A 27506-nucleotide genomic window follows, 5' to 3' on the forward strand; every position below is an offset into this window, starting at 1 on the left:
GGTAAATCTCGTGCGCCACGGAGAACGAGAGGTGTCTGCCAGACTAGCACGACCGGGGCTCTTATAGCGGGGAGCGGGCAGGAGGATTTTGGGGAGCGCTGTGATTGGGTGAGGAGGGGTGTAACCTAATACTGCAGAGGAAGGAGAGTGCTATAATATCAGAAATAGTGCTTGAGACTCCTTAAGGCTCCTTTACACAATATTGCGTAAGGGAGTGGAGCTCTAGGGCAGTAGGAACTTTGCCTCTTTTAGGGATTAATTCTTTATCCCCACCCCAATTTATTTCTGCCCCAAATGCATAATGTTTTTTTCTCTCTCATTAGTGGATCTCTCTGTTTATGTTCTATTAAAAAAATGTCATGTCGAGGCTAATATTGTTGTCATTCTCCAAGTTATTTTTGAAACGTGTCTTTTACTTTTCTCCTATTGGAAATAAATCAAAAAGACCAACAACACAATTCCTCCAGGCCTGTTGTCCGTTGCAGGCTCTGGTCTCCTTGTACAGGTCTAGACGCTGCCGGAGATGGGAGCAGTGGCGGCGGTTGAAAAATATCAGACCTGCTGAAACACAGGAGGTTGTCACAGCAGGAGGCCTCTGCTCGTAAGCAGACCGAGGTGTTTATTTTCCCGTCAGCGGCCCCGCGTTGAGGTATGCGCTTAAATGGGTCTGACTCCCGCAGGGATCTGGACACCGCGGCTCAGGTTTAAAGACAAGCCGTCCCAGGGAGCTCTTGGGGCGGATCCGTGCTCACAGCAGGGTCGTTTAAGGCGGTGTACGGCTGGAGTGCAATGCAAACACTGGAGGTGATAAAGATGGACTCGGGGGATTGAGAGAGAGAGAGAGAGCAAGAGAGAGCGAGAGCGAAAGAGAGAGAAAGAGAGAGAGAGAGAGAGAGAGAGAGAGAGAGAGAGAGAGAGAGAGAGAGAGAGAGAGAGAGAGAGAGACTAAACACGCTACCACGATATAATATTAAAATCCAGCAGTGACACCTCTACATGTGGCTGAAACTAGATCTGGCAACTTCTGGAGGCGGTTTGTGGTGTGAATTATCCACAGGGAGACCTCACCTCTGATGAGGGAGGATGACACACAAGGAGGCCCACAGCAGGTCCGGTCTTCTTTTTGGAGGAACCGCCACAAGCGCCTTTCGGGCCTGGATCTCCCTGAACTGATTCAATTTACACCTCGGTGCTAAAGATAACATCCAGCGTCATGCAGTGGGCCTCGGATTTGTGATTCAAATTCGCTGAATCTTTCCTCATTTGCAGGTGACAGGGTCGATACGGCTTAAAAAGGGACAATAAATATTTATCTGGTTTGTTCTCACCTTATACATCTGCCCTTGTTCCCAGCCACACCTGTTCCGTGTCTGCGTCAGACCAGGTGTGGCGCTCTCCAAGGTGCTGAAAGAACACACCTGAAGCGTCAGTCTTGCACATAAACCTCTCTAAAATGTATCGGCTATTATATTAAATAGTGCTGTTTCAAAATAACACTTAAATGAGTATTGGATGCAACCTTCTACTACAAAATCAATTCGTTTAGTTTTATTTAACAGTGACATTGTAGTCCTACATGGGTCTAAATGAGATTAATTACATTGTTTGTTGTTTTCTTAGAAATTGTGATGCAGAGCAAAGAACACATTGATTATTAGAACATATGGATTTATTTTAAAGCAGCAACAAGTCACATATATTAAGTAAAATATTTGGAGGAGGTTCCCTCAGCTTGTTTAGGCCACGTGTAATAATTTAGAATAGTATTATAATGTCACTACTGTACGTTTTTGGATATAAAAGATTTGTTTGTTGTCTAAGAGTCCCCATATTATAGTTTGGATAAAGATCACAGATCATCAGTTCAACCGTTGCAGTATTAAACTCAATCAAATCTCCAAGGAACAAAATTCATATCGGGCTATTCTGACTCAGGTGTTCTCCAGCAGGTCCGTCATGAAGGAGATGTAGACGATGGCCAGACGGAGTGTGTCGATACGGGACAGTCTCTTCTCGTAGGCGAATGTAGGAACTTTTCTCCTCAGTTCATCAAACGCCTCATTCAGGCTGAACATCCGTTTCCTTTCCCGCACATTGGCCGCATGCCGCTGGACAACGGTGATGATCCTCCTCCGTTTGGACTTGCCGTGATGCCCGTGCGCCCCGCGGCTGTAGTACCTCGGTGCGCCCATCACCAGATGCTCGGTGCAGAGGTCCGCAGCGTGCACACCGTCTTCCAGGTCGCTGTAGGAAGAGTCGCTCAGCCCTACGTCGCTCGGGCTGGATGCGCCGTTATCCACCTGCTGCCTTGGTCCCAAAGTGCACTTTTGCGGAAACTCCATCAGGTTCATGTCATTGACAAAATCTATTAAGGAGGAGTCTATCAAGCACTCTTGCATCTCCACATTCAGTCCCAAACAGCAGTCTGGCAGAAAATATGTCACTTTTATATGTCTTCTATTCAGTCAAGCGCAAAAACTGATCCAATCAAAGCTTCCAGGACTGTCTGAAAGCATTCACCAAACACAGGGGCCAAAGCGTGCATTTCAACAAGGTAATCCAAATTTCTCCAAATCCGGTCTGAGCACAACAGGGTGAGATCCTATTGGGCTCAAGTCCAGGGGCCTTTCCTGCTGTTTTAATAAGTCGCCTCACAGAGAAACATCTTTCATGTCCCCTCTATCTCTAAATTGAGTCCATTTCTAACCTTAGTCGGCCAGTGAGTGGGTTGAATCTGAGGAGAGAGGCTTAAAAAGGCAGAGAGGAAGCTGAACGGCCCTGCCAATTGATGCACTGTCCTCCTGGATGCCCTTAATGAGCTTCTGAAGAACGGAGGCTCTTGACAGAGGGTCATACAGTCTTGTTTGCACTCTCCCCTCTGCTTCAGAGGCTAAATAATGACACTTTTATCACTTTAACAGGCCGGGAGAAGACCAAATAGAACATTCCCTAACAGTCACTATACACCACATGCTTTTCTGTTGCAAATTAAAGCAAATAACTGTCCGTTCCCATGGCAGGACAGAGTCCACACTGCAGGGACTGCTGAGAGAGCCACTGGTGTAACTGCATGCTTTATGCCTCTGCAGAGAGTGCTGGGATGCTCTAACAAGTTCTACAGTACTAAGACCAAACTTCTGGTCCTTGATGAGGTGGTGGTGATGATGACAAAGATGCTGAGGAAAAAGAGTCTGATCATTTAAATCTGTCCTTTTTGCTTTTCTTTCTTATGGTAAATCTTTGCTGACTAACTTTATAAACTCATTCCAATTGTTTCCACTTTTCTGAACACACAAAGTCAGATGTGGGACGACACCACATTTGACTTTCTACCTGCAGTTTCCCTCTTGTTTCACACGTTAAAATGTTTTTCAAATTTGATGTTATTATACTTAAATCAGGGAGTATAAATGAGAACACAACCACTGGTTTGACTCATGTTCTTTCCAAAATAGACTCCAGACTTTTAGTCAACTGGGATTAAATACCTTACTCAAGGGCAACTCAACTATTGTGGTTTAAGGAGGAGAGCCTTCTAAATATCTCTGAATTCAGCAAGTGTAGTGCTGGTGGTTTTAAAGCCAACTCATTATGACAAATGGAACATTTTTAACTTTCGGCTTCATAGAACTGGACTAACTGACTAATCATATTAATACTTGGAAACAATGGGCAGATCCACGAGGATATGTTCTCCTTTGGTTTAGTACCTCTGGAGCTTAACAGACATTTAGTTTAAACTGAAGTTGCCGTTCATCAATGCAGTTGGTTGACAGGTCACTGAATGCAGGTAGTGGTCTTGTGCAGTTGTGGTGTGAATGGTCATATAGTTGTTACTTTGGTTGCCATCATACTTTTATAGTTTATGACCCATCATGGTAACAGGCACATACATATAAGGTTGCTTTTAAATGTGTAACCGACAGCTATAACTCCATTACTGGTCTATGAACAGATAGCATTAATCAACTGAATTGAACCTCCAGACTTCTTGATAAGAGTTCAGTTTCATACCTCCACTGTTTACTTCTACAAACATTCAGTCACACCACAAACTATCACTAATTTCACTCTGTGTAACTAATAATCACAGAGCAGAGCAGGAAATGGGTCTGTCCTGGGTTATTCCACTCTGACAAAACTGGGATAAACCCCATAGGTGTGTGTGTGTGTGTGTGTGTGTGTGTGTGTGTGTGTGTGTGTGTGTGTGTGTGTGTGTGTGCCTCTTATGGGGTTTTACTCCTTATTTAAGACCAATATTTACCCAGCAGCCCCAGGGTGAGATTACCTCATATTCTCCCGCCCAGCTGTGCTTTCTCAGCGTTTCCATGACAACCGGCGGAATGTCCCATCATGTTTATCTGCCTGCCGGGAAAACAGAGAACGAGAGGAAGAAGAGGCAGCGGTGGGAGATGGAGACCATACACTTAGGTTTGAGTGTGTATACAAGATGGACACTTATGCGCTCACACTCGTGTGCATATGCAATGCACAAAGTCACTGTTGTATGTCGCTGATGTGACTGATATCAGTCCACACTACCAGGAGCACAATCATCATGCTACTTAAAGTTGATCAGTAGTTTTTACCAGGCAACTGCCAAATTAATTTTACCAATCGCTACTTACATTTATAAGCAGATGATAAAGACTTAAATAACGGTTACAGTGGAATCATATTGGGATTATTTCTGCATACTCATGCTAACTTACCCTAGACACCCATGACCGGAATAACCACTACTGCTTCTTTGTAACTTTTGTTGAAGTCCCAGATAAGTCAGAAAACCACACAGCGTTGACTACTTTCAGCTTGCACAAATTCACATCTACTCATGTGTTGGCAATGATTTGTATGTATTCACGCAATGCAAAAAGTTTGCTTCGAGGTTGGTGCGAACCCACAAATTAAACCTTGAAATGCAGTGGATCACCATGGTTATTATATGTCATCTTCGGGGGATCATGAATCTTTATACAAAATTTCATGGCAAGCCTTCCAATAGTGGTGGACCGATCGTCTGACATTGCCATTCTTAGAGTCCATGATTATAGCGTAACTATATATAAATATACATAAATAAAATTTTGGTATATGCATTTGAAACATGCAAATGCAACCTAGCACTTAAGTCCATAGCTTATGCTATGCATCTTACAGCACATAGCAGACAGACATTTTGACACTAAACCCCTGGATATTTTGTTCAAATATCATCAAAACACCACAGTAAAAGCTGAATTGGCGGCTTGGGAAGAACGGGTGTTGGGAAACATGATTTCACTAATATCACATGATGACGTGTGGAAAAAAAGAGTGTGGAGTTGTGTTTTCACGCTGAAACAGTTGTCATTTAGTAGATTTTCTGAATATAGAGATCACTGGAGAACAGTTTGTATCCAGTGTGGCGCTCCAGAGCAGCCAGAACAAAAGTATTCTCACCATGTAAATCTGTCTTCCTACTCCTCTGGTTCTGTCCTCAGCGTGCTGTAAGAGCGCAGCCAAATCTCTCCCACCACCACTGTAAATCTGAAACTAGACACTTCTCTCTCATTCTGTTCCTTTCTTTCTCTTTCTCCCCTCTTTGCCACTGTGTCCTCCTCAGTTGATTCGCTCCACATCTCCCTCATTTTCATCTATTGTTTTCTCTCTGTATATACAACCTCTAAGTTTTGCAAATTTTGAGGTAGAGAAAGACATCTGGTGAGACAAAGGTCTAAGCAGAGTATAGTGCCAGGCTTATATTTACATTGTAGACCTTGTAAAACATCGGCAACAATATCCTTTATCGTTGTCTTGCCAATAAAGCAGATTTGGAGTTGAAATCTTGAGAGGGAGGGAGTCAGTGGGAAGCAGGGGGAGTAAGGGAGATGAGTTTAACTCCTGACCTATCTGCCTCTTCTTCATTGTGTCACTGGGACTCTCTTGGCCTTTGTTTCCTTCTCTCTCCCCACACCCAGAAGCTGACTCATTGGTTCACTTGTCCCACCTTCCTCTATGTCCCGCCCTCTGACTGGCCAGGCACTTTAGCCAACAGCAAATCATGGTCTGTTTACACGGCCGGGCGGACAGCGAAAAAGTAGGGTTCATGCGTATGCGTGCGTGTGTGTGGAAGTTGGATAAACCCCAAAGCCACATCATATATCTCCTTGCTCCCCCCCTCCTCCCAATTCCTCCCCCTCTTTCCCCAAACATACACCTCCCACTCGCCAAACCGCTGCATGCCCTTAGCTCTTTCTTAACCCAACCTTTCAAATCTCTTAGCTCTGCCTCTCCACCACCACACTAAAAACGTCATTGCGTGGCTCCCCACCCACTCACCGACACAGATGTCAACACCTTGACTCCCCCCCACGCCCCCACCACCCCTTCTGCAGTCTAAGTGATGTCTGTGTTTATTTTCTGAAAGGTCACCTGATCTTTGCAGTGTGTTTCAAGGGTGCCATGTTTCATTTGTTGAGGAAACTGATGCCACTATTTCAGGATAATGGTGACGATGACGATGATGATGATGATGACGAGATGAGCAGTGTGCCTATAGCACTTTAGGTCTGTTCTTATGCCACGGAAGTTTGTGTGTCTGTGTTTGTTCTGGTGTAGATCACAATCCGTTAAATAATAGTTGGTCCTCTTTACACTGAGATTGTTTATGTTATTTATGTTTACACAGGACTGTTGCAGACAGATTAGACTTTATTCTACTCACCACAGTGCCAGAACAGCTTAGGGACAGAGGCAAGTTGGAAAATATGGACAGCACTGGGGAGACACTAATTCTCTCACAAACAATAAAACAAAACTTCACTTCCCAGATGGATTACTGATCATAGGCGGTTCCTGGACGCAGCCCCTCAAGTACTCACAGCATCCTCAGAATGGCATGCAAATACATTTCCTCTTATAACTTGTAATCGAAGAAGAATTCAGGAAGAAGTAATTTCTTCTGACTGAGTTGACAGTGCTTCAGTCAACGGTAAGAGGATCTACACTGTTCGGTCACTGACGACGATGATTCAGTATAATCAGTGGATTTTGTGCTTGTGCATGTACTCAACACCTGTAGCGTCAGATATCCAGAAATAAAACGTGTTTTTCTCTGTGTGAATATGAACGCAGGAGCCTCCAGGCACATCAGCTGGATTGCAACTTGATGATTTAGTTTCCCAAATTCTCGGGAAACACTTGTTGGCATATGATCTTTAACGTCTCGAATACAGCTTCAAAATGAAAGTGAATAATGAGTTTCAGAGGTGCTTTGGAAAAGACTTAAACTGGATAATATTTTCTGCGTCCATAAATGTGCACGGGTCACGTTAATCTTGTCATCACAGTGTGTATGCATATGCTCTGTGTGGACATCTGTGTACTCATTTTGTGTGACTTGTGTGCAGACTACATTACTGTGCTGTGCTGTAAAACCAAAGCAGCTCATGTTCACACTGACATGTACCAGAGCAGAGGCAGAAGATTCTAGTTTTCACTATAGCTTATAGACCCTTTGTAGTTGCTTATGATGAACCTGCGGCAAGGGTCGATTATTTCCAACGCTGAACCTTTTCCCTTAGAAATCCAATGGCTATAACGTCACAGCTTTTCCCTTGACTCTTACTTTACCACTATGACAACGTTGCCTCTGCACCAGTGCTGTGTCACTCTATTTCAACTTCATGAGCTGGCAGAGTCGCCTTCAGTAAGAGCAGCTGTCTCTAGCATGGACCTCTGAACTCACTTTGGGAAACTGAAAGATTTTTGTGTCTTTCTTTTTTTGTTCAACATATCTGTCTTATATATAGTCTTTTGTGATTAAAAATACCCTGCTTGCCTGAATCAGCGGATGGCTCACTGATCAGAGTTGGCTTCATCTTCAGGTCAATGACTTTATAAGTACTTTTCCAGCAATCCGTTTGAACGTACACATCATCAGCACTTTGGCCACCCAGGTTTCTCTTTCTTTCATCCCTCTCTCTCTCTCTCTTTATCTTGCCCTTTTTCCTATATGTACCCTTAGTACTGCACTGCAGCTTGACAAGATTATCCTAAAAATATAATAATACAAATATTTAGTTGTGTCCTGGATATTGTCCTGTGAAGCCACATGACTAAACATGAGATCATTTTTTCCAGACGCATACATTTTTTTCACTCCTCCTTTGGCTTATTTGTTTTTCTGTGGTTTTGGGAGGTTGTGGCTGAACGTCTGATGATATGCTGTGTGTTCCTCTTCTTACCCCTCCCCTCATTACTCCTCTCCACGTTTCTGCTCTCCTTTCGATTTATATGCAAAAGGTATAGGGAGTGATATGAATACATTTTTTAACATTGGCTTGTTGTTACACTGTAAATCACTGTGTTCACTTTCATATTAATGTGTATGTTCACATGATATGGCCTCATTCTTTCAATATTAGCTCTGTTTCTGTGGATGATGTTACTATCAAAACAGCTGCATACAGCTACAATTTTTATGATTATTATTATTATTATTATTATTTTACCTTTTGTCCTTTCCCGGCCATATTTCCAGAGATTGTTTTGGGTGTAGGAGTTACAGTTTTGGTCAGAACACTGTCTAGACGCCTGAGCCTCCCATTACCTCCTGATTACGCTGAGTCGTATTAATCTCACTGGGCTGGCTAGGGCACACACACACACACAGACACACACACAAACACACACACACAGACACACACACAAACACACACACACACACACACACACACATACACACACACACACACACACACACACACACACACACACACACACACACACACACACACACACACACACACACACACACACACACACACACACACACACACAGTAGGCAGGCATTTAATTCTGTGTGAGAAAAAAAAACAAAGGATAGAAAAAAGTGAATGTTAGATATGTAGGTATGAACAATAGGAATTGTGTAAATGTCAACATGTGATGTATTTAACACTTAAAGGTCTGGTAAAAAGTAAGGTTTCCATGTCTTTTTGGATTATAAAGCGATGGCATAAAAGGTATGAGGTGCTATAAATACTATGAGTATTTCAGACAGTATTCAGAAACTGTGACTTTTAATGAGTCGGCAAGATTTTTGTTAATTTGTGACGTCAAAACTACAATATAAATAGGTAGAAAGTGCTTTTACAGTACCTTTACTGTCATTCTCCGGCTGTAATGACGGCACCAAGAATGCAGATGTAGAAGACCCGTAAACATTGACTAATCAGAGTAGACTGGACTTATTCAGGAGGGTGTCTTAAAGAGACAGGCGCTTAAACGAAGTGTTTTAAACAACCAGATAGAAAAAAAGATGAGTTTTTTTTTTTAACATTTAAGTAAGTAAACATGTTCTTGTAGAAACCCAAAATAGTATGAACTCTGAAAATGAGCATAATATTGTACATTTAACTGATTCACAGAACAAACTTATGAAAAATAATGCTGATTTTGTTACCCTGCTTCCAGTCTACATGCTAACATAAGCTAATGGGCTGCTGGGTGTAGCTTCATATTTAAGGCACCAGTATGCTCCTCCAGACCTTCTTGTCCAATGTTCGAAAGGCTTCGGGAGCCTTCTCCTCACACACGCCTTTCTCACACTGGAATTTGGGGGCTGTGTTTAACCATTTCTGTAACTTCACAAAACCGGCAATCCGCCATTCACACCCAATTCATGCAGAGACTAGCCAGCTGTGTGGAGGTTAGAAAGTCAACAGGGTTGGAGCTTCTCTCTCTAGCCATCTTTTTTCCATTCTTTACACAACTAGCTCTTTCGCTTGTCAGGTGAACAACTGAACGCGAAACTATGAATGCCTTTCAGGCCATCTTCCAGCTGTTCACACTTTTCATTTCCGAGATGGTGGGACTCTTCTCCTCTCGCATAAACCACAATCGTTTTGGCTTCAAAAGTGATACTGTCTTACAAAATGGAAGGGCAGTTTTTCAGTCGAAGGGCAGTACCTGTCAGTGACTCTCTGAGGCATTTAAAAGATAATAATACACACAAAGACAATTCCCTTGAGCAAAATGGTGTCACAAGAAACATCCATCTGTCGTTGCCAGGGTTACTGAGGGCAGGACAGTCGGTGTCATGTGCCAAGGAAACAAACTATGGGAATCCAACTCATCAACCGAAAGTAACGTTTACTTTTGGGGTTAATAGCGTGTGTGCATGTGCTCTTGTAAACATGTGCATGGACACTGATCCCCTGAGAAAGAGTTTAATGCTTGAGCCCGTCTGACTCTGTGCTTGAGCTCAGGCTATTTGCCTACCTGAGGGAGATGCAAAGCAGAAGTGCCAAAAAATCTCTCAGAAATACCTTTGAAAAACACTATAAAGGGATTTCATGGATGTCAGTAGGCCTGTGAGAGATAGGCCTTGATACGACTCAGCCCTGGCCGGGTCGTGTTGGAGGATATATGGCCACAGTTGCACGGCTCTGACTGGTGGAACACTTAAGGTTTTATGACCTGCTGCCATTTGGGGCTCTGGGATGGAGCAGAGTGCCGACCACATAACTAATTAGGCCTGGCCGACGGGGGTGTGCAAGGATGGGGATTTGTGGATTGTGGGTTGTGGATGTGGTGTGTCTGCATGAGTGAATGAGTGAGTGAGCCACTGAGTGTGTGGCACAGCTCGTGTGTGTGTTCTGAACCTGAAGCATTGCGTCAGGGAGCCGTTTGTTCTCTATAAAGACTTCAGGGGCTCTTTCATGTAGGAGCCGCCAGGCCTGGAAACTTTGACACAGGAGATAGACACACAGCCAATCTACACACACACACACACACACACACAGACACACACACACACACACACACACACACCATAGACCACTCCTTGAGAGACAGCGAGAGGCAGACAGAGTTGTACGAAAAGATAGTCTGGTCTGCTCAAAGAAAACAACACTCCTCCTATTGTGTCTCATCTCTCTCGCCTTTCCTCTTCTCTCCATTGGAGGATTGTGAAGATGAACGACTGTGCCTTGATATGAGAGTCCAGTGGCAGAAGGGAGGTGAGGGGGGGGGGGGGGGGTTGTCAGAAGTGGAATGTGTGTGAACTGCACACTGCCTCCTATAAATCAGGGAGACAAGTAGGAGGAAGAGAGAAAGCAGGATAGGGGAAGAGGGGGAGTCAGCATGGGGGAGTGATAGGAGGAATGACAAGATAAATGAGTGGTGATGGAGGAAGGGGTTACAGGTGCAAGAGAGGTGCAAACGGGCTGGGGTTGAATTTGGGCGTAAGAGTGATAGAGGGGGAAGGGAGGTCACGGGAGGACAGATGAAAGAGAACCATTTAAAGTCCACTTGAACTTTTTAGATCACCGTTTAGTTTAAGATTACGATATTTAATTGCTTTGTGTATTTTCACAGTTGAAACAGTGGTGGTTGCACAATTTGAGGTCATTCAGAGCATTCTGGGAGCGATCTGTAACGACAATGTGATTACAAGACCATTGGGTTGTTAAAAAAAGTTTGAAATGGAGTTAATGTTATTCTCCTGAGGGCTCAAATGTAGGTAAAATGATCTTTTCTCTGTTTATTGTGCGCCTGTGTATGTAAGTGTGTTCTACTGGAATCAGGGTTGGTCCATTTCAATGAGTTATTTCATTAACTGTAATGTGTAATTGTGTCTGTAGTTTATTCACGTTTCTAAATGGTTAATAAGTTATTTACTTATTTTAGGTGTAAAAAAATAATTTGGTAATAATGCAAGTATTAATATTAGGAATCCGTTAAAGGAATAATTCACTCAGGGAACTATATGCTTGAGAGTTAGATGAGAAGTTTGCTACAGCTTCTCGGCTGTGATGGCAACCAGCAGACTCCCAAAAGGTTCGGTAGACAAGCCCTGATAAAATATCAAATAGTTGTATTTATACTTAACAGAGATATAATACTGGTAGATATATATTGGACTAACTTTGAATGGACCCAAGGCTTGGTTCCAGTCAACTAGCTGCAGTCTAGCCTGTGAATAAATCTATTTCCCCAAACTATTCATTTAATAAATACTTTCTCACTTTTTAATAAGCCTTCAAGTCTGCAGTATAAGTCCGTATTAAAGGCTTTTAATTATCAAGCACAGATGTACATAAGGTGGGGCAGATGAAGATGAGCCAAGTTAATTGCAGCTCCTTATCCGTCTTTAGGCGGGCTCCTGATAAGCTCTCCAACTCTTAGCACCTCACAGCTAATGAGACTCCCCACTGAACGTCAGGGGGACTAGTGTGTGTGGCGTGTCTGGAGGTGGGGGTAAAGAAAACAAAGATCTTTAGGCTGTCTCTCGGCACTTTATCACTTGACACCCATGGGGCAGCGTAAAAAGAGTTTGTTGTGTGAGAGAACTTGCCCCAGAAAACAAGAAATCTTTGTATTTACTACTGGGATACTTTTCTCATACCCAACGCAATGTTGTAGAGTCTAAACTGGATATTTCCCCCCCAAGTGTCTTTAAAAAGCAGTTTTTCTGCATACGTGGATATTAAAAAATAAGTGATTTCTGGAAGCACGGTCAACATTTCAAAATATAGCTCTTTAATGGGGATGATAATAAAATATTCAATGTTCATTTCTGTTGGTTTTCATTCAAGGTCCGACAACACGCCTTCATGTGAAAACAGTCAATGCAACACTGAAGGAAGACAGAGGGAAACAGCATTAATTATTCATGACTACCCAATTTGCCCTGAAACAAGGCACGTGAGTTAAGAGAAAATAGAAGTTTTCTGATATTCATTCATCTTCAACCGCTTATCCCGGGGTCGGGGTCGCGGGGGTGCTGGAGCCGATCCCAGCTGACATCGAGCGTGAGGCGGGATATCTGATACAATTTTTTTTTACGTTTTTCCAATTTAGTTTGATAACTTTAATGCAAAACCCTGGCCTATTTACACTCAGCACCATATTTAACAGATGAAGTTGACAAGGCTTCACTTCTGTGTTTTTATGTCCCAGTGTGGATGTAAGAAGCAGTTGTGCTCCCCCCTCAGGCTGTGTAAGGGCATTGCAGCCCAATAAGGACTGATGTGTAAAGTGTCAAGCTTTTCAACAAGCTACAACATGCGAGTGCAGAAATGCTCCTTCTGCAAGTCTGACCCTCCTTTAAAATCATTTAGAGGAGCTCGGAAGAACCTACCAGAAATCTAGCTTATTAAAAAATGTAGTTTAAATGTTAAGGCGAGTCTGTATATTCCTCCAGAACCATTGTTGTCAATGTTAAATCACCTCAAATATAACTTGCAATTAACCAGATTTTTCAAAAAAAAGAATACAGGATATGATCCATTTTTTAGGCGAACTGCTCAGTGTCACGTTTCCTCTTCTTTTTGGATTTTGGCGGTTCCGGATCTTCACTAAAACTAAAACTATCTGCTTCATGTCTCCTCTTTTTGTTTGGCTTGTCACTATGGTAACCGCTGGAGTCACTGCCGTGGACCTCCGTGGGACAGAGCTCAACCTCCTCCTCCACTACTTCTTCTTTCACATGTTTTTCCTTTTGCTTTTTCTTCTTCTTCTTCTTTTTCTCACCGGCTTTGGTGTCGTTTGCTTCATTCATTGTTCCGTTGAGCTCTGGTGTTGTGTTGCCATCCAACTGGCAGGAGGGTGTCACCTCCTCTTCTCTCTCCTCCTCTTTCAGTTTATCTTTCTTCCTTTTCTTCTTCTTTGGGGTGCCTTCAAGAGACTCCTCCGTGGTGGGTTCTGGCTTCGGTTCATTCTCTGGTGTTTCTGGATGGTCTGTAGGGACGCCGGACTCCGTGCTCTCACCCATAGCCAGCAGCTCTTGCACCCTGAGACACACAGGCAAAACTCAATGATCGAAGGTTAAACCGCACTTGTCAAAAAGCAACTAGGCCATAAAACAATAAAATGCTCTCTCTGCTACACTTGAGGATGGCAGACAGCAGCACACACTGAAGTACCGATACTGACAGAAGTAGATGAGCCGTGCCAATCCAGGGGATGTGATAAAACTGCTGCTTCTCTGGAGAATTAACTTGCTTCCAGAGGCTGCCAGTGTGCAGGACTTCACATAGAAAAAAACAGCTCTATGTGTTTTGACGCCTCATACGGTGTCGGCTGCATTGCCTTGCGAGACGAACCACTTGTGTCCCATAGGAAATTAATATAATGACGAACTATGCTTTGCATTCACTGCTTTTAAAGCTATCCTTACCTTTCTGGCCTGTGGCACAGCACTTTGTAAAAATTTGAACATGAACAACTCTACCTTCCCTTCAAAATGCCAGAAAGGTAAGAATAGCTTTAAATGTTTGCCGCTGTTGCGAACAAAGCTCATGTTAATTTGGACAGGCTAATTTCTGTAGCTCAGTAACATGTCAAGATGTCATGCATGTGCTATATTTTTCAATGAAAATACAGAATTATGTCAAGAGGGGACGCTTTTGCAGCTAAAAGAGAACCCAGATTACGGTTGTCCCTCTCCATCCTCCATCACTGCACACTTGCCTGGTCCTGTCCAGCCGTCCTCTGATCAGCAGCACCCCTGCAGTGTCAGCGTCGAGTGCAGTCACATCAAACTCCAGCTCTGCTCCGATTCTCGGCCCTGCGTCCCTCCATGTTTCCACAGGAACCAGGTTGGGTTTGGGGATACTGGCGTTAAAGCAGCCGTGCACCAGGCAGCCCACATGGCTTACTGCTAGTTTATTCACTTTACCCTGGGGACACAAACAGAGTAGAAATAGAATTACACGCTTAAAAGAGGTCCAGAGGTAAAGGTCTTCTTAATGTTTTCTTGGTTTATGTGTGGTTGGTATTTTGCCGGCCACACTGTTTTTGTTTTACAGCAAAATGCCTCAATCATAAGCTCCCACAAATTGTGTATGGCTATATGGCTTAAATGTTGTCCCATGAATATTTAAGATAGATTTAAACAGCTTTTCCCCAAGCCTTCTTCATAGAGAGCAACACAGCATCTTACCAACAGTTTCTGCCCTCTTTCGGGCTGAAAGACAATGAAGTTGGCCTCTATGTCCATGTGGATGTAGCCGCTGTCGTCGAAGATGGATCCATGCTGGCCCACTATCCTGATGTTCTCATAAGCCAGGGGTACTCCCTTCAGACTGCAGGAGTCAAACAGGGCAAGTTAAGTTAGTTTGTTACGGAACAATATGATATAGTGTGACATTAATGTCAGATGAAATACGTGCAGATTTCTCTCACGCCAGCTCCATTCCAAAGAGCGCAGAAAACACCAACATCCATTATGCACATAATTACAACAGAGTGCCGGTCTGTCTTTAAGACGTAATCTTAAACAAATCAGTTAGTTTACTGAAACAATTATCAGAAGCCATTTGAAGATGTTATTCACTCTTTTGGATATTTTGACAGGCATGTTCTTTGATAGAATTAAAGATTTATCCAAAAGTTAAACAGACTGCGATATTTCTTCATCCTCATCTCATTAGATGATGGATTAGCTATGTCTGTTAAACTGGAGCAGGACTGAGAACCACTAGACCAGGGGTCTCAAACTTATCCAGTAAAGGGCCGCTGTGGCTGCAGGTTTTTATTCCAACCAAGCAAGAACACACCTGACTAGACTTGTTCAACCAACTGAATCGCCACACAGTTGGATTTGTTGGATCAGGTGTGTTCTTGCTTGGACACCTGCACTAGACTGCTCGTGTTTATTTACAGCGACGCCGACATCCTGGACCAAGTGGTTCGAAAGTAACCAAGCATATTTAACTTTTACTGTTAATCAGGGATCGGCTGATACCGTTTTTCTTTTTTTCCATCAGCCTTAGCCGATGACCAATAGGGATTGCCGACTTTCTTTAGCCATTACTTGGAGCGGACGCTGCTTTTGCTCCCTCAATTTACATCATAAAAATTACATGAACGATGATAACAAATGTTACGAGTATCAATTTTTAAAAAAGGAACATTTATTGAACTTAAAAAAAGACATCTCCAGCAACACTGAGCTGCCTGTGTCACCTGTCTATAAATAATGACGGGGAAAAACAATCAGTAAATGCAGCTGTCCGCATCGGTCGTTACGAAACGCCTAAAACGCAATGACTGATGTATCGGTCTCTCACTCCTGTGACCAGCTGCAATATGAATACTGCATACTAGTGTTGTGGTACTCGAGATCAGTCTTAACACCACTTTTTGAACGTTTCTGTCCCCTCTCCGAATCGACCGTATTTTTACTTGGTTTCGTCTCGGCCCCAGACAAAGAGGAGTAAATTTCAAAATCTGCCAAAACAACATCTGCAAGGATACAATTAAATTTCCTGTGCATTGTCTGATGTATTTGTTGACATGATAGGGTGTACACATTTCTGCTTCAGATGCAAACAATAACCACCATGGTAAAGCATGGAAAAGGGGTGTTGAATAAATATGGCTACGTTGATTTCAGCTCCTCTGTGTGTATATTTATTTGCTCATAGAAATCAAAAGGGAAATTTCCCACAGATCCAATTCACCTCTGAAGTGCCTTTTTATCTTATCAAGACATTTCTTACGGTACACTTATACATGCGTACATGTTTACATTGTTTACATCATATACACCTGTTCATATGTCTGCTTACATCTGATACACGCATGTCTTTCTACATCTCACACCGATGATGTTCTCCGTATCTAACCTGTACTAACACACTAACATCCTGACACTTATTCTAACCTGTACTAACACACTGACATCCTGACACTTATTCTTCTTCTACACTTTATTCTTGTTGTTAGGTTAAAATGTTTTTGTATAATTGCACTGTCGTTATTTGCTGCTCTGTGTGCCCTGAATTGCCCCCCGAGGACAAATAAAGTTTTTTGAATTGAATTGAATTGAATGTGGCTGGTGAATGAAGAGGAATTTGTTTTCTGTAGGTGTTTTCATGGGATGTGGATCTTTCTGAGGAGTGTATGATTTGTATGTTCCACGTTTTATCTTAAGTGTGGGACTTGATATAAAATAGTAGTACATAGTACATAGAGAGGGGGTCAGTATGAAGTATTACCTTAAGGCACTTTTACCTGTTACTTTTAGGAGTGAATAATTCTCCACCACAGTGAACTGAACACAAGCTTTTGTTTACAGTTCATTAGCAGTGACACGGAAGTAAAAACTCAGCCAATAACTACAAACCTCACGATACAAGACAGTCTACCACATTAGGAGAGCCTGAACCTCGCATGGTGTTAGAAATGGCTCGCGTGCCTGTAAAACGGAGGTGTCAAATAGTGTATAGTAAAAATGGAGGTTGTTACTTCTGCGAAAACTTGAGCAGCTCGGCCTCCAGCTCCTCCTGTATACCTGTCCTCTTCTTGTTCAGGTACACGGGCGGCAGGGTGATGTGTCTGCGGTGCGTGGTCCTCACCAGACACGAGTACGGCGCTGACAGCAGCTCGGAGGCGGCTGCGAACGACGGGATAGCGCACGGGAACGCGCCCGCGTCTCTGCCCGGTACAGAGGACCCGTCGGCCGGTTGGACTTCGGCACTGGCGGCGGGTATTTCACCAGCCATTCTCACATGTTTTGGTTCGTCTTCAGCATGATCTAGGTTCGCCATGCTGTTTGAGAAGACCGGAAGACACGCGACTTCCGATTTGAGGAAGGCTCGACAGCTGTCAAAATAAGAGCTTTACAGTGCCGCCTGCTGGCCAGGAGGTGGAACTACAGTGTAAGAATGATTAAAACAGTGACAGCCCAACATTCAAAATATGAATGAATGAATTTATTTATTTATTTCGGTATATATTAAGCTTATATAAACGAAAGGGTGTAGGTTGAAGCCAAAGATTATATACCCCTACCCCTTTTACCTTAAAGAAGTACACTCGTTAATACAAAAGGATCAGATCACAGACATTTGAAACTAATCAGTACACTTCAATTTCTGATCACAACAAAATAATAGTGCACAGTGCATAACCCAAAATAGTACAAACTCATTCAACTTAATTTTCCATACTGCAACAAGAAATGATGTCGTTCTTGTTAAGTCTTTTAAAGCCGACTAGAGTACAGTGTAATTTAATATTTTAAGGACCGTTATTCCAGATGTTGACCCCTCTGACAGAAAGACAGTGATTGTGGTCTTCTCAGGTTATAACTGGAATCCTTCGTTTTAAACAGATTCTGGATATCGTGAGGAAGAAGTTTATTTTTTGCTTTGTACATTGTTTAATGTAATCAACTAGGTCCCTGAATTTCAAAATGTTCAAGCGACTAAATAGTGGGTTGGTTGTCTCACAGCAATGTTTATTATTGATGATTCTCATAGCCTTTTTGCAATAAAAAAATATAATTTGTATTAGAAAAATACACATACTCAAATTGACCAACAAAAAGGCTTTGACTCAATATATCCACACTATGTCCCACTGTACATATATTTCCCATACTGTATATTCTTCATGCACTTTATTACACAGCATGTACTGTTTTTTTGCACTTCCTGTTAGATGCTAACTGCATTTTGTTGTTTCTGTACTTGTACTGTACTCTGCACAGTGCCAATTAAGTTTTATCTAATCTAAATAATCAATGATGAAAAATAAACAATAAACTGTTTTGCAAAAAAAAGAAGATAAAGTAAGCAAGCCCTTAGAAGCAGAAATATTTTTAATGTGTCTCGTATTAGGCTACTGTGTATAAATATCTCCTTCATGGTTAAATTATTAAGTCATAAACATGTCGCTCCATTTAAATGCTTTATGTTGTTGTAGTAGTGAGTTTGAACTAAAAATAAAAGCTATATGTACCATGTCACATGTATATATATATATATATAATTAATATTACATTTTTTACCTGTTAATCTGCATATCAAATCATATTCTACCATGTGACATGTAGCTGCATTTAAATGCTCTAAAATGAAAGTAAATCGTGCAAATCCCCCAGAATTGTTAAAAGCACAAACACTGTTCCCAACCAGCTAACAGGGCAAAGCAAACAACTGTCTTGAGGCCCCCTAGAGGCCCCTAAAAGCCTCAGGCTCTGCAACTGATTTGTGGTAGTGATGTGATTGCATCTAAATCTAGATTTAAGGCCACTTTTTAAGGTGATGTAATGTTTTCTTGGTGCATATAACTAAATTAAAGTGGGCTTAATCAGACAGACAGAAAAACCGTGGGACCGTGTAATACTCCAGCACAGTGATGCTGTACACAAAGAGAGTGGAAGGAACAGGGCGTTATAGCGGGTCCAGCAGGGCACACAAGCAGGTTAACCTCGCAATGCTCCAAGTACAGTATGGCTCCTGTTATAAACCATATTCATAGACAAAAGCTTCTCATACGCTTTAGGACAAAGTTTCCTAAAGTATGCATCTCCTCACCAACATGCCCTTTGTTATGTAAACTGCAAAAGATGTGCATCCGACTATCCTGGCAAGGATGCTGTTCATCTGAATGGAGACGGTCATTGATTCTGTATCCTGTTCTCACCTGCGATGGCACATTAAGATCATTAGGGTGACCTGAGGTGTCAATTTGTGCAACTAGTGCACACACACACGCACGCACACACACACACATACACACACACACACACACACACACACACACACACACACACACACACACACACACACACACATATATGCAAAGAAAGCACGCTCAGTCTAGTGTTAGTTTTCTTCTGACAGAGCAGCGCCACAGGAGGCCACATGATTCAGCATTACACACACACACACACACACACACGCACACACACACACACACACACACAGTGCAGTTCTGGGGCTCTCTTGGGCGCCATGGCTTGCTCCTGTCTGTTGTCACGATGATAAATTGTGACATGGTTTCTTAGTCAGCAAGCGCACCCAGTGGCTTCCGTTGCTCTGGACCCTATAACACACACACACACACACACACACACACACACACACACACACACACACACACACACACACACACACACACACACACACACACACACACACACTGCGCTTTCTGGAGTAGGCAAACACCATAATGAGGTATTGAGCAGCATGATGTTGTCAGACCGATTTTAACTCTTCATTAGAGGTCAAAGTGTGTCTGTGTGCATGCATGTGAGTGTATGTGATATTGTTTATTATTGGTTGAGAGGTGGTTTGAGAGGAGCTCTAAAACAGATTTATCATCACTTAACTTTATGATGAGTGTGTGCCTCTTGAGCAGACCCAAAGGTATCACTGAGTTAAGCTGTGGTCCCATAGGAATGCAGTTGACTTCCTATATATTGCTCCACATCGGTTTCGTTGTGTAATATTGTACACTTTGTTTTAAAATTTTTACTACATGCATTTATTGAAAAATAAACATTTAATGTATTGATTAAAATGTTGTGAGGGGGCAACTAGTGAAGCAATAATTTACAACACTTGCAAATACAGACACCACACACACACACACAGACACACAATAAAAACATTAAACTAAATTAAATAATCCATGCAAGATACAACATCACTCAGATTTGTCATACTTTAATTGAATTCACTTTTATAAGAAGCATTTATAAAAATATGTTTGATTTATAGGTACGGCTAGATTCCTGATATGCAAGCAGGGATATACAATACAGTACATTGCGCATAACTGTATTTCATATCAAAGCATTCCATTATCGGACGCTACAAACAGTTTACTGTTGACTATCTCAAGATCTGCATTCCATAAATCCATAACAAGACGGAGAGAGATATAATAAAGACACTGAGACTGTGAATCAGCTGCATGCTTGGTTTGTGCTCATCATTTTGAGGCATCTCACTGGATGAAATCTTTCCTGCTCATTAGTTTAAAGCTCAGATGCTGTCACGCAGGTGTTTGTTACCTGCATTAGAGCACAAATGGCAACGCTCCATCCTGGCTTTGGTTTGAGTTTGTTTAGAGGGGGTTTAAACCCATGTTTGCATAATCATTCAGAAGCACAAACACCTTCCTCTTGTTGTCCAAATGTCTTTTTAATCTGGCGGTGGAGAAAAGGGTTCCAAGGTGAGAAAGTTTTCACTCCTTGCAGTCAGCACATGGTTACTGCGTATGCTGCAGGGTGTGTAGAAAGAAGTACATGCTGGATTTGCCGTCTGACAGCAAGCCACCCATGAACCGTTTCCATTGGTGATGTGTTGTCATGGTGATGCTGTGGTGTGTCCGTTGTAAGAGATCTGAGGAATGCCATTGCTGGAGTTGTCCAGGATCTCCTGTAAGGGGACCCATACACAAACTTTCAAATCCTCTTTGGTCATGAAACATGTGCTGTTAGAGTTAAAGGCCATACTGTTGACAAGCCGACAAATCAGAAGCTCTCTTCTGCTCTCATGTCCTACCTTCTCGCTCATCTCGTGGGAGTGGTGTAGCGAGTGTTCCCTCTCCAGGAACATCCTTTGCTGCTCGGAGCTGGCCAGGCGACAGGTGAGCCATGTGGATAAGGTACAGGAAGAGATACCTGGACAAATAACAATGAAAGAATTCTTCACCTTAAAGTGTAATTCCGGCGCAAAATCATCCCAGGGTCTTTTTCGGCATTTACATACATCAAACAAGCAATGGAGACAGTTTTTTTTCGTGTAACAACTTTTAACGGAGAAATCCAGGAGAGTCGCTAACAGCCGGACGTGGCTAATACAGATTAGCTCTGGGCAGTACGGTGAAGGCATAAAAAAAACTTTTTTACCACTAATACTGCTCAAAATAACATCAAACCTTTATAGTAGCACATGATATACTCATCATGCTATTGTAGATACGTATACACATAGAATAAAGCACCAACAACATAGTTAGTGAAATCAGAGTTCATTAAAAGACTTTTAATAAGAAAGAAAGACTTACCAACTGGCCCCGCTACCAGCTCCTCTCGTAGTAAAGTCCATTCAAGTCGATTACCAAAGTCAATCCAAAAGGAAGGAGCCCATTGATGTGTTTTATGTGTAGGGACTCTTATCATGCTACTGCAGAGGTTTGGTGTTATTTTGAGCAATATTGATGGTAAAAAAACTGTTTTAATGCCTTGGATGATGATGATGATGTGGGATTCATAGTAATGGGATAGAAGTGAAGGAATAAGTTTGGGATAATTGATATGTAACAAATGAAGAGTTGCTTTTCCTTTAATCTAAACCATTTAATATATCTATCTATCTCCTCTTAGACATTTAAACACATACTGTATATTTTAACATTATGATAGCACACATGTCACACACAGTAGATATTAACAATTGTGTTCAGCTGTGTTGCACTGCATCAAATTGGTTTGTGATTGTTTGTTTACCCAGACAGGCCAGAGTCATGGCAGCCAGATGGATCGAGTGCATGGAGTCTGGTCGTTTGTTCAGTGCCCGAACAAACTGGAAGTTGAGGATCCCACCAATCAGACCACAGATACAACACGCTGAAAATAGGATCATCTGAGGGGCAGATGCAGAGAGAAGGGTTTATGTTAATGCAGGCAGCTGAGTTGATAACCTATCAACAAAACTGTAAACAAACTGACAAAATGTGATGAGATGGGTGATATACAAACTACTGAGCTTCCATCTCCATCATGGTGCTGTTTTAGACGACAGTCGCTCTGATGAGTCACGCGTATCGGTCAAAATAAATCTCATTTCCTATTAGAAAATTGGATTGCTCTCAAAGCACGCTGTCTCTTCCAGAAATATTTCATGCCTTTTAAATATACTTGCATGACTCACTTCTTTTTGTGCAGTGTGCGTGTGCGTGTGTGTGTATCTCATTTGTGTGTGAGACGGTTAGTGAGATTTTCTTTTCAGTATTTAATCAATCACATTTTATGGATAGTCCTATAAAGCAGCTGGAAAACTCAAACCCAGTATAAGAATCCAATTTTTTTCCGATCAGGATCTGGTGGGAATAGGACTGCAATTCTGTTACTTTGCAATCAGAATAATAAAATCAAATCTATTCAATTCGACGCCCTATTTCTGTGTGCATGCATGTGTGTATGCAATGTGACTGGAGTTGCAGGTTCTCTTTCATTGCTCCCAGTACGGATGCCTTTAGTGCCTTTAACTGCATGGAAAAGGGCTTCTCCAATTTCAGTCATTACCCGGTGAAGTGTGGAAAGCGGCTGGCAGGACTCCGGAGCCAAACCAACCTAATGCAATCATCACCCTGCGGGCAAACAATGAGGCTAGGGGATGGAAAGATATGAAGAGAGGAAGATGGAGAGAGTCAGAGCATTGAAATGACCCGTGGAGGATGAGATTGAAAAGAGAAAGTAGAGAGATGGAAGGTAAATAGATGGGAGTGATGATAAAGGGAGATTACCAAGGATAAAGACGGAAACAGAGAAAATCAGTGGGGATGGATAGGGTGAGACAGAGGCAGAGAAAGGTTGAGGGATGTCTCTGTTACAGCAGATTGTGCTGACATTGATCCATCATTAGTTGCCTCCCCGCAGGAGACAGAGAGAGTCAGAGAGAAACACAAGGACTCGGAGACACAGAGAGACTGCGACGAGATCGCTGAGCAAAAAAAAGATGGAAAGAATGACAGGAAGAGAAGAGGAGAGGTGACTGCTTGTCTCCTCTGATTTCCTCAGATGTCTTTTTTTGGGCACACTGTATGCACCTGCTGGACAGGACAACACACACAAAAACACCTTTGGGTGTTTGACATGGTAAAACAGTCTTTACTTGTGAACTTCCACAGGTAGATAATATGTCAATATTTACGAAAGATATATTCGCATCTTTCAGAGTGCATGATACTTGAGCGTGTGCACATGAGAGTGTAATAATACTAGTACTCTCTGTTTTCAATGAATATTAACAGTATTTGGTGTTCAAAATAAATCATCCTTCAAAGGAGAAAACACTTTTCAATACATATTAATGAATAATGATTTGTGTTTCATCTTCATAGTCATTCAAAAGCTCTTTTGCCACACCAAATGCCAATCGTCTTCGAAGTTGTGTATAGATCTACTGCTTCCAGGGAGAATTTGGCATTATGAAGTCTGCAACAGAGGACACTGAATTCATGAATCCAGCCTAAAATTCGTGAATGGATCTCAAAACTCACCAATAAGTGAAGATCCTACTTGATCTGAGCAGGTTTGTTTGAGACTGAGAGAAACTAAGATTCGAGCAAAAACTGTCGAAGGCAAGAGTAAGAATAAAGGAAAGGAAAGGAATAGTAATGAGATAAAGTCCAACAGTTTTCAGATATGAATATTTAATTGAAACATGTTTATGATTTCTTTTTGCAGAGAGTTCGATAGGAATATTTATAAAACAAATCTGAAGCTACAGACAGCAGACAGTTAGCTTAGCTTAGCTTATATTAGCATAAAGACTGGAAACAGTTTGGTGACCAGACTTCCTAGTTTGTCCAGGATTGTCCTGGTCCCAGTCTGGGCATCAAATGGCGACTCTCCATCCTGGCGTTGGTTTAAACTCTAATGGTTTTTACTAGTTTAACAATAATTATGATTTTATAGTTATTTTCAGAACTTACAAATGTATTATGTTCTTGCCCATTCATTAATACCTGACTCAATTTAATAACACCAAGACAAATGCACCAGAAGTCTAAATTCAACACGTGTCTGTGTGTGTGTGTGTGTGTGTGTGTGTGTGTGTGTGTGCGCGCATGGGTGTGTGTGTGTGTGTGTGTTTGTGTGTGTGTGTGTGTGTGTGTGTGTGTGTGTGTGTGTGTGTGTGTGTGTGTGTGTGTGTGTGTGTGTGTTGTGTCAATTAGGGGTAAGCCCAATAAGGGTCCTGGTTTGAAGGTTGAAAATATGGGCGCTCTTCTGTGGATTTTAGATCTGCTGATAGGGAGACAGAGCCAGGCTAGCTATTTAGTAGTCTAATAGTCTTTATGCTAAGCTAAGCTTAGCTAACCGACTGTAGCTTCATATTTACTGTACAAATATGAGAGCGGTATTGATCTTCTCATCTAACCTTTGGCAGGAAAGCGAATAAGCACATTCCTGAAACATGTTGAATTATTCCTTTAAAACACTCCCACGTTTCCGTTAGCTGCAGCAGATAGATGCTGTTTGTAGAGAGAGACCACAAACTAATACACATAAGATAGGATGACAAAAGAGGCTATTGAGAAACAACTGAACGCGTACTCACAATAAGACCTGTCCTCTTGCGAGCACACAGCATTCCGCACATCCCACAGACCAGAAACTGGAGAGAGAGAGAACAACAAATGAATTAATGAGGAGTTTCAGACACCTGTAGTCCTGAGAAAAATCCTGGTTAAGAGAATATGTGAAACTAATCACGACGCCTTCCCCCTGTCTTGACAACAGGAAAGGGTGAATTCTTTACACTCGGTTATTCCGATGCAACTTTTCCCCTCTAAAAATAGAGTGTGTTATTGTGGGCTTGGAGCAGGAAGCCACATTGTCCTGGATGTCACTGATTCAGACAGCAGCAGAGTACACTTTCAAGTAGGACACCACACTGAGATGAGAGCTGCATTGTTTTGCTGAAAGTTGCTGTAAGCTGTAATTTGTGTGTGTGTGTGTGTGTTTGTGTGTGTGTGTGTGTGTGTGTGTGTGTGTGTGTGTGTGTGTGTGTGTGTGTGTGTGTGTGTGTGTGTGTGTGTTAGTGTGAAAGAGAGTGTTTAACCTCTCAGCTGTTGAATGCTGTCTGCTGAGTCAGCCACTGTGTCTTGTGATCACCCAAAGATCTCCTGTCAGAGTCATTCAAACCGTCTGACCGCTGTCCCTAAAGTGTTTGAATGTCTAACCTTTGATGACAGATTTCCTGCTGGAAAGTGATCCTGTTCTTAACTCATATTCTCAGGATATTTCTGTTATGAAACATTCCCTTTACACATGAGATTACGTCAATTCAATACCTGAATACTGATCCAAGTAATTGGGCGGCCCTTTGATAACTTGAAGGTCATCTGTTACGTTGACTGCTTTTTAAATGTGTGTTATTTGTAAATCAAAAGCACCATTCTTTGTTTAAACCAACCAGTCTTTAAAACATTGCCTTTTAATTATCCGATACTTTTCAAAGTGACACTGAGAAACTCATATTCATTCTCATAATGCAATTAAGAAGACAACTGAAAGTAACTTGACACAAAAAAACTCAACTTCCACTCAGTCACAAACTCCATCCACTGATGAAGGCCACCAGGTAGGGCTGAAAGCTCTTGAAGAAGTCTAAGAGGAAGCCAAGGAATTACGTCACATCCTCACTTTGTGCACACACACACACACACACACACACACACACACACACACACACACACACACACACACACACACACACACACACACACACACACACACACACAAGCTGAAGGCACTCACATTCAAATATACACTAATGTAATATCACTACGATCTTCCACTGATTTCCACACACCTTAGGAGTCTTTGAGATCATTTCAACTTCTTTATGACTCATGTTGCCTGAGCTCCAGGCACTTACGGTAATTCTCAGCAATAAAACAGACTGTTACCTCAGCTGGAGCCGCATTCATAGTCAAGTAATGGATTCAAAGTTATATATAGCTAAGGAAAATGTAAGAAAGTCAACTTTTGACTGCACCGCAGCAAAATCAAGACAATGAGGCCGAAAGCAGCGCTGTAACAGGAGGAGACATATGCAGGGGAGTGAAAGAGCTTTGACTCTCCCAAGCACCGAGAAGCAATTCAAGCATGAATGAATGAAACCGATCTTTAGCTCTGGCACAGGGGCATCTAGAGGCCAAATGGCTGTGTGTGTCTCTCTAACATCTAATAGAGAACAAACATAACCAAAATATTTAGTATTCACCACACCCCAGGGGGATAAACCACAACTTCCAGTTGGTGATTAGAAAAACAACCACCAGAATAAACAGACATCAATTTGAAACCTTCAATAATATCTTTATATTATGCCCTCAACAACTACAGCAGTGTGTGATGTAAATATCTTCTCTTGAATCATACGAGTTCTTTAATATGAAGACTTTTTGTTTATAAATGATATTCTGTCTAATAAAAAGGGTTAATTAAATTATAGTTGTTACAGTTTTATATGGAAGCATCCATATGAAGCATTTATATGAAAATCATTCATTTAAAAAGAGCTGTATCAAAATATAACTTCTATTAATATCTTTAAAATCATAATAAAACAGCAATTCACTTCATTTCAAAGTAGTCAGTCATGCTTTTCCCTTTATAAGACCAAGTAATGTAAAAATACATGCCTTCTTTGTACAACCTATAGCCCACTTTGAGAGGACTGTTACAGTAAGGTGGGTAAGTACTAAGGCTAGTTCCCCTGAGTTTTGGCTGCGCCTCTATCCTCCACCCTGGAGATACGTTACTCTCTGAAAGTAAATAAGGAAAAGTAAGTAAAAAAGTTGTTCCCTGGACCTACGCAGAGTCCGCTCCACACCGGGGACGCATCGCCCTGCTGCGGCTTGTGCACGCCCCGGACCCAGCTAATGCCCACGGCTCCCAGGACGATGCTCGCCACACCCAGGCCCACCTCCACCACGGACAGCAGGAGCAGGCTCCACAGGATCTTGCGGCTGGAGCACAT

General features: G+C 42.1%; 3 protein-coding genes across 4 annotated transcripts; all 3 read right to left on the bottom strand.

Annotated features, from left to right (window-relative positions):
- Window positions 1-1931: 1931 nt before the first annotated feature.
- LOC310956120 (fer3-like protein) lies at window positions 1932-2351 on the bottom strand (the record flags this gene model as incomplete). The annotated part of the gene is made up of 1 exon (XM_083926252.1): window positions 1932-2351. One exon carries the CDS (start codon window positions 2349-2351, stop codon window positions 1932-1934), a length of 420 nt encoding a protein of 139 aa, XP_083782378.1.
- A 10177-nt stretch (window positions 2352-12528) lies between these two features.
- polr1f (RNA polymerase I subunit F) lies at window positions 12529-17543 on the bottom strand (the record flags this gene model as incomplete). Of its 2 annotated transcripts, XR_014593439.1 has the most annotated exons (5): window positions 12529-12743; window positions 12835-13781; window positions 14461-14669; window positions 14933-15074; window positions 17242-17543. XR_014593439.1 is itself a non-coding variant. In XM_083925049.1 (4 exons), the coding sequence occupies 4 exons, from the start codon at window positions 17541-17543 to the stop codon at window positions 13283-13285; spliced, it is 1152 nt and encodes a 383-aa protein (XP_083781175.1). In that variant the 3' UTR covers window positions 12529-13282. The 2 variants fall into 2 exon arrangements, 1 of the variants encoding a protein (XP_083781175.1); XM_083925049.1 differs by having other exon boundaries at window positions 12529-13781.
- A 3552-nt stretch (window positions 17544-21095) lies between these two features.
- tmem196 (transmembrane protein 196) lies at window positions 21096-27506 on the bottom strand (the record flags this gene model as incomplete). The annotated part of the gene is made up of 5 exons (XM_083926088.1): window positions 21096-21167; window positions 21294-21412; window positions 22241-22376; window positions 25077-25133; window positions 27342-27506. 5 exons carry the CDS (start codon window positions 27504-27506, stop codon window positions 21096-21098), a joined length of 549 nt encoding a protein of 182 aa, XP_083782214.1.

The sequence above is a fragment of the Echiichthys vipera genome, assembly GCF_963691815.1.
Source record: "Echiichthys vipera genome assembly, chromosome: 13".
Lineage (NCBI taxonomy): Eukaryota > Metazoa > Chordata > Actinopteri > Perciformes > Trachinidae > Echiichthys > Echiichthys vipera.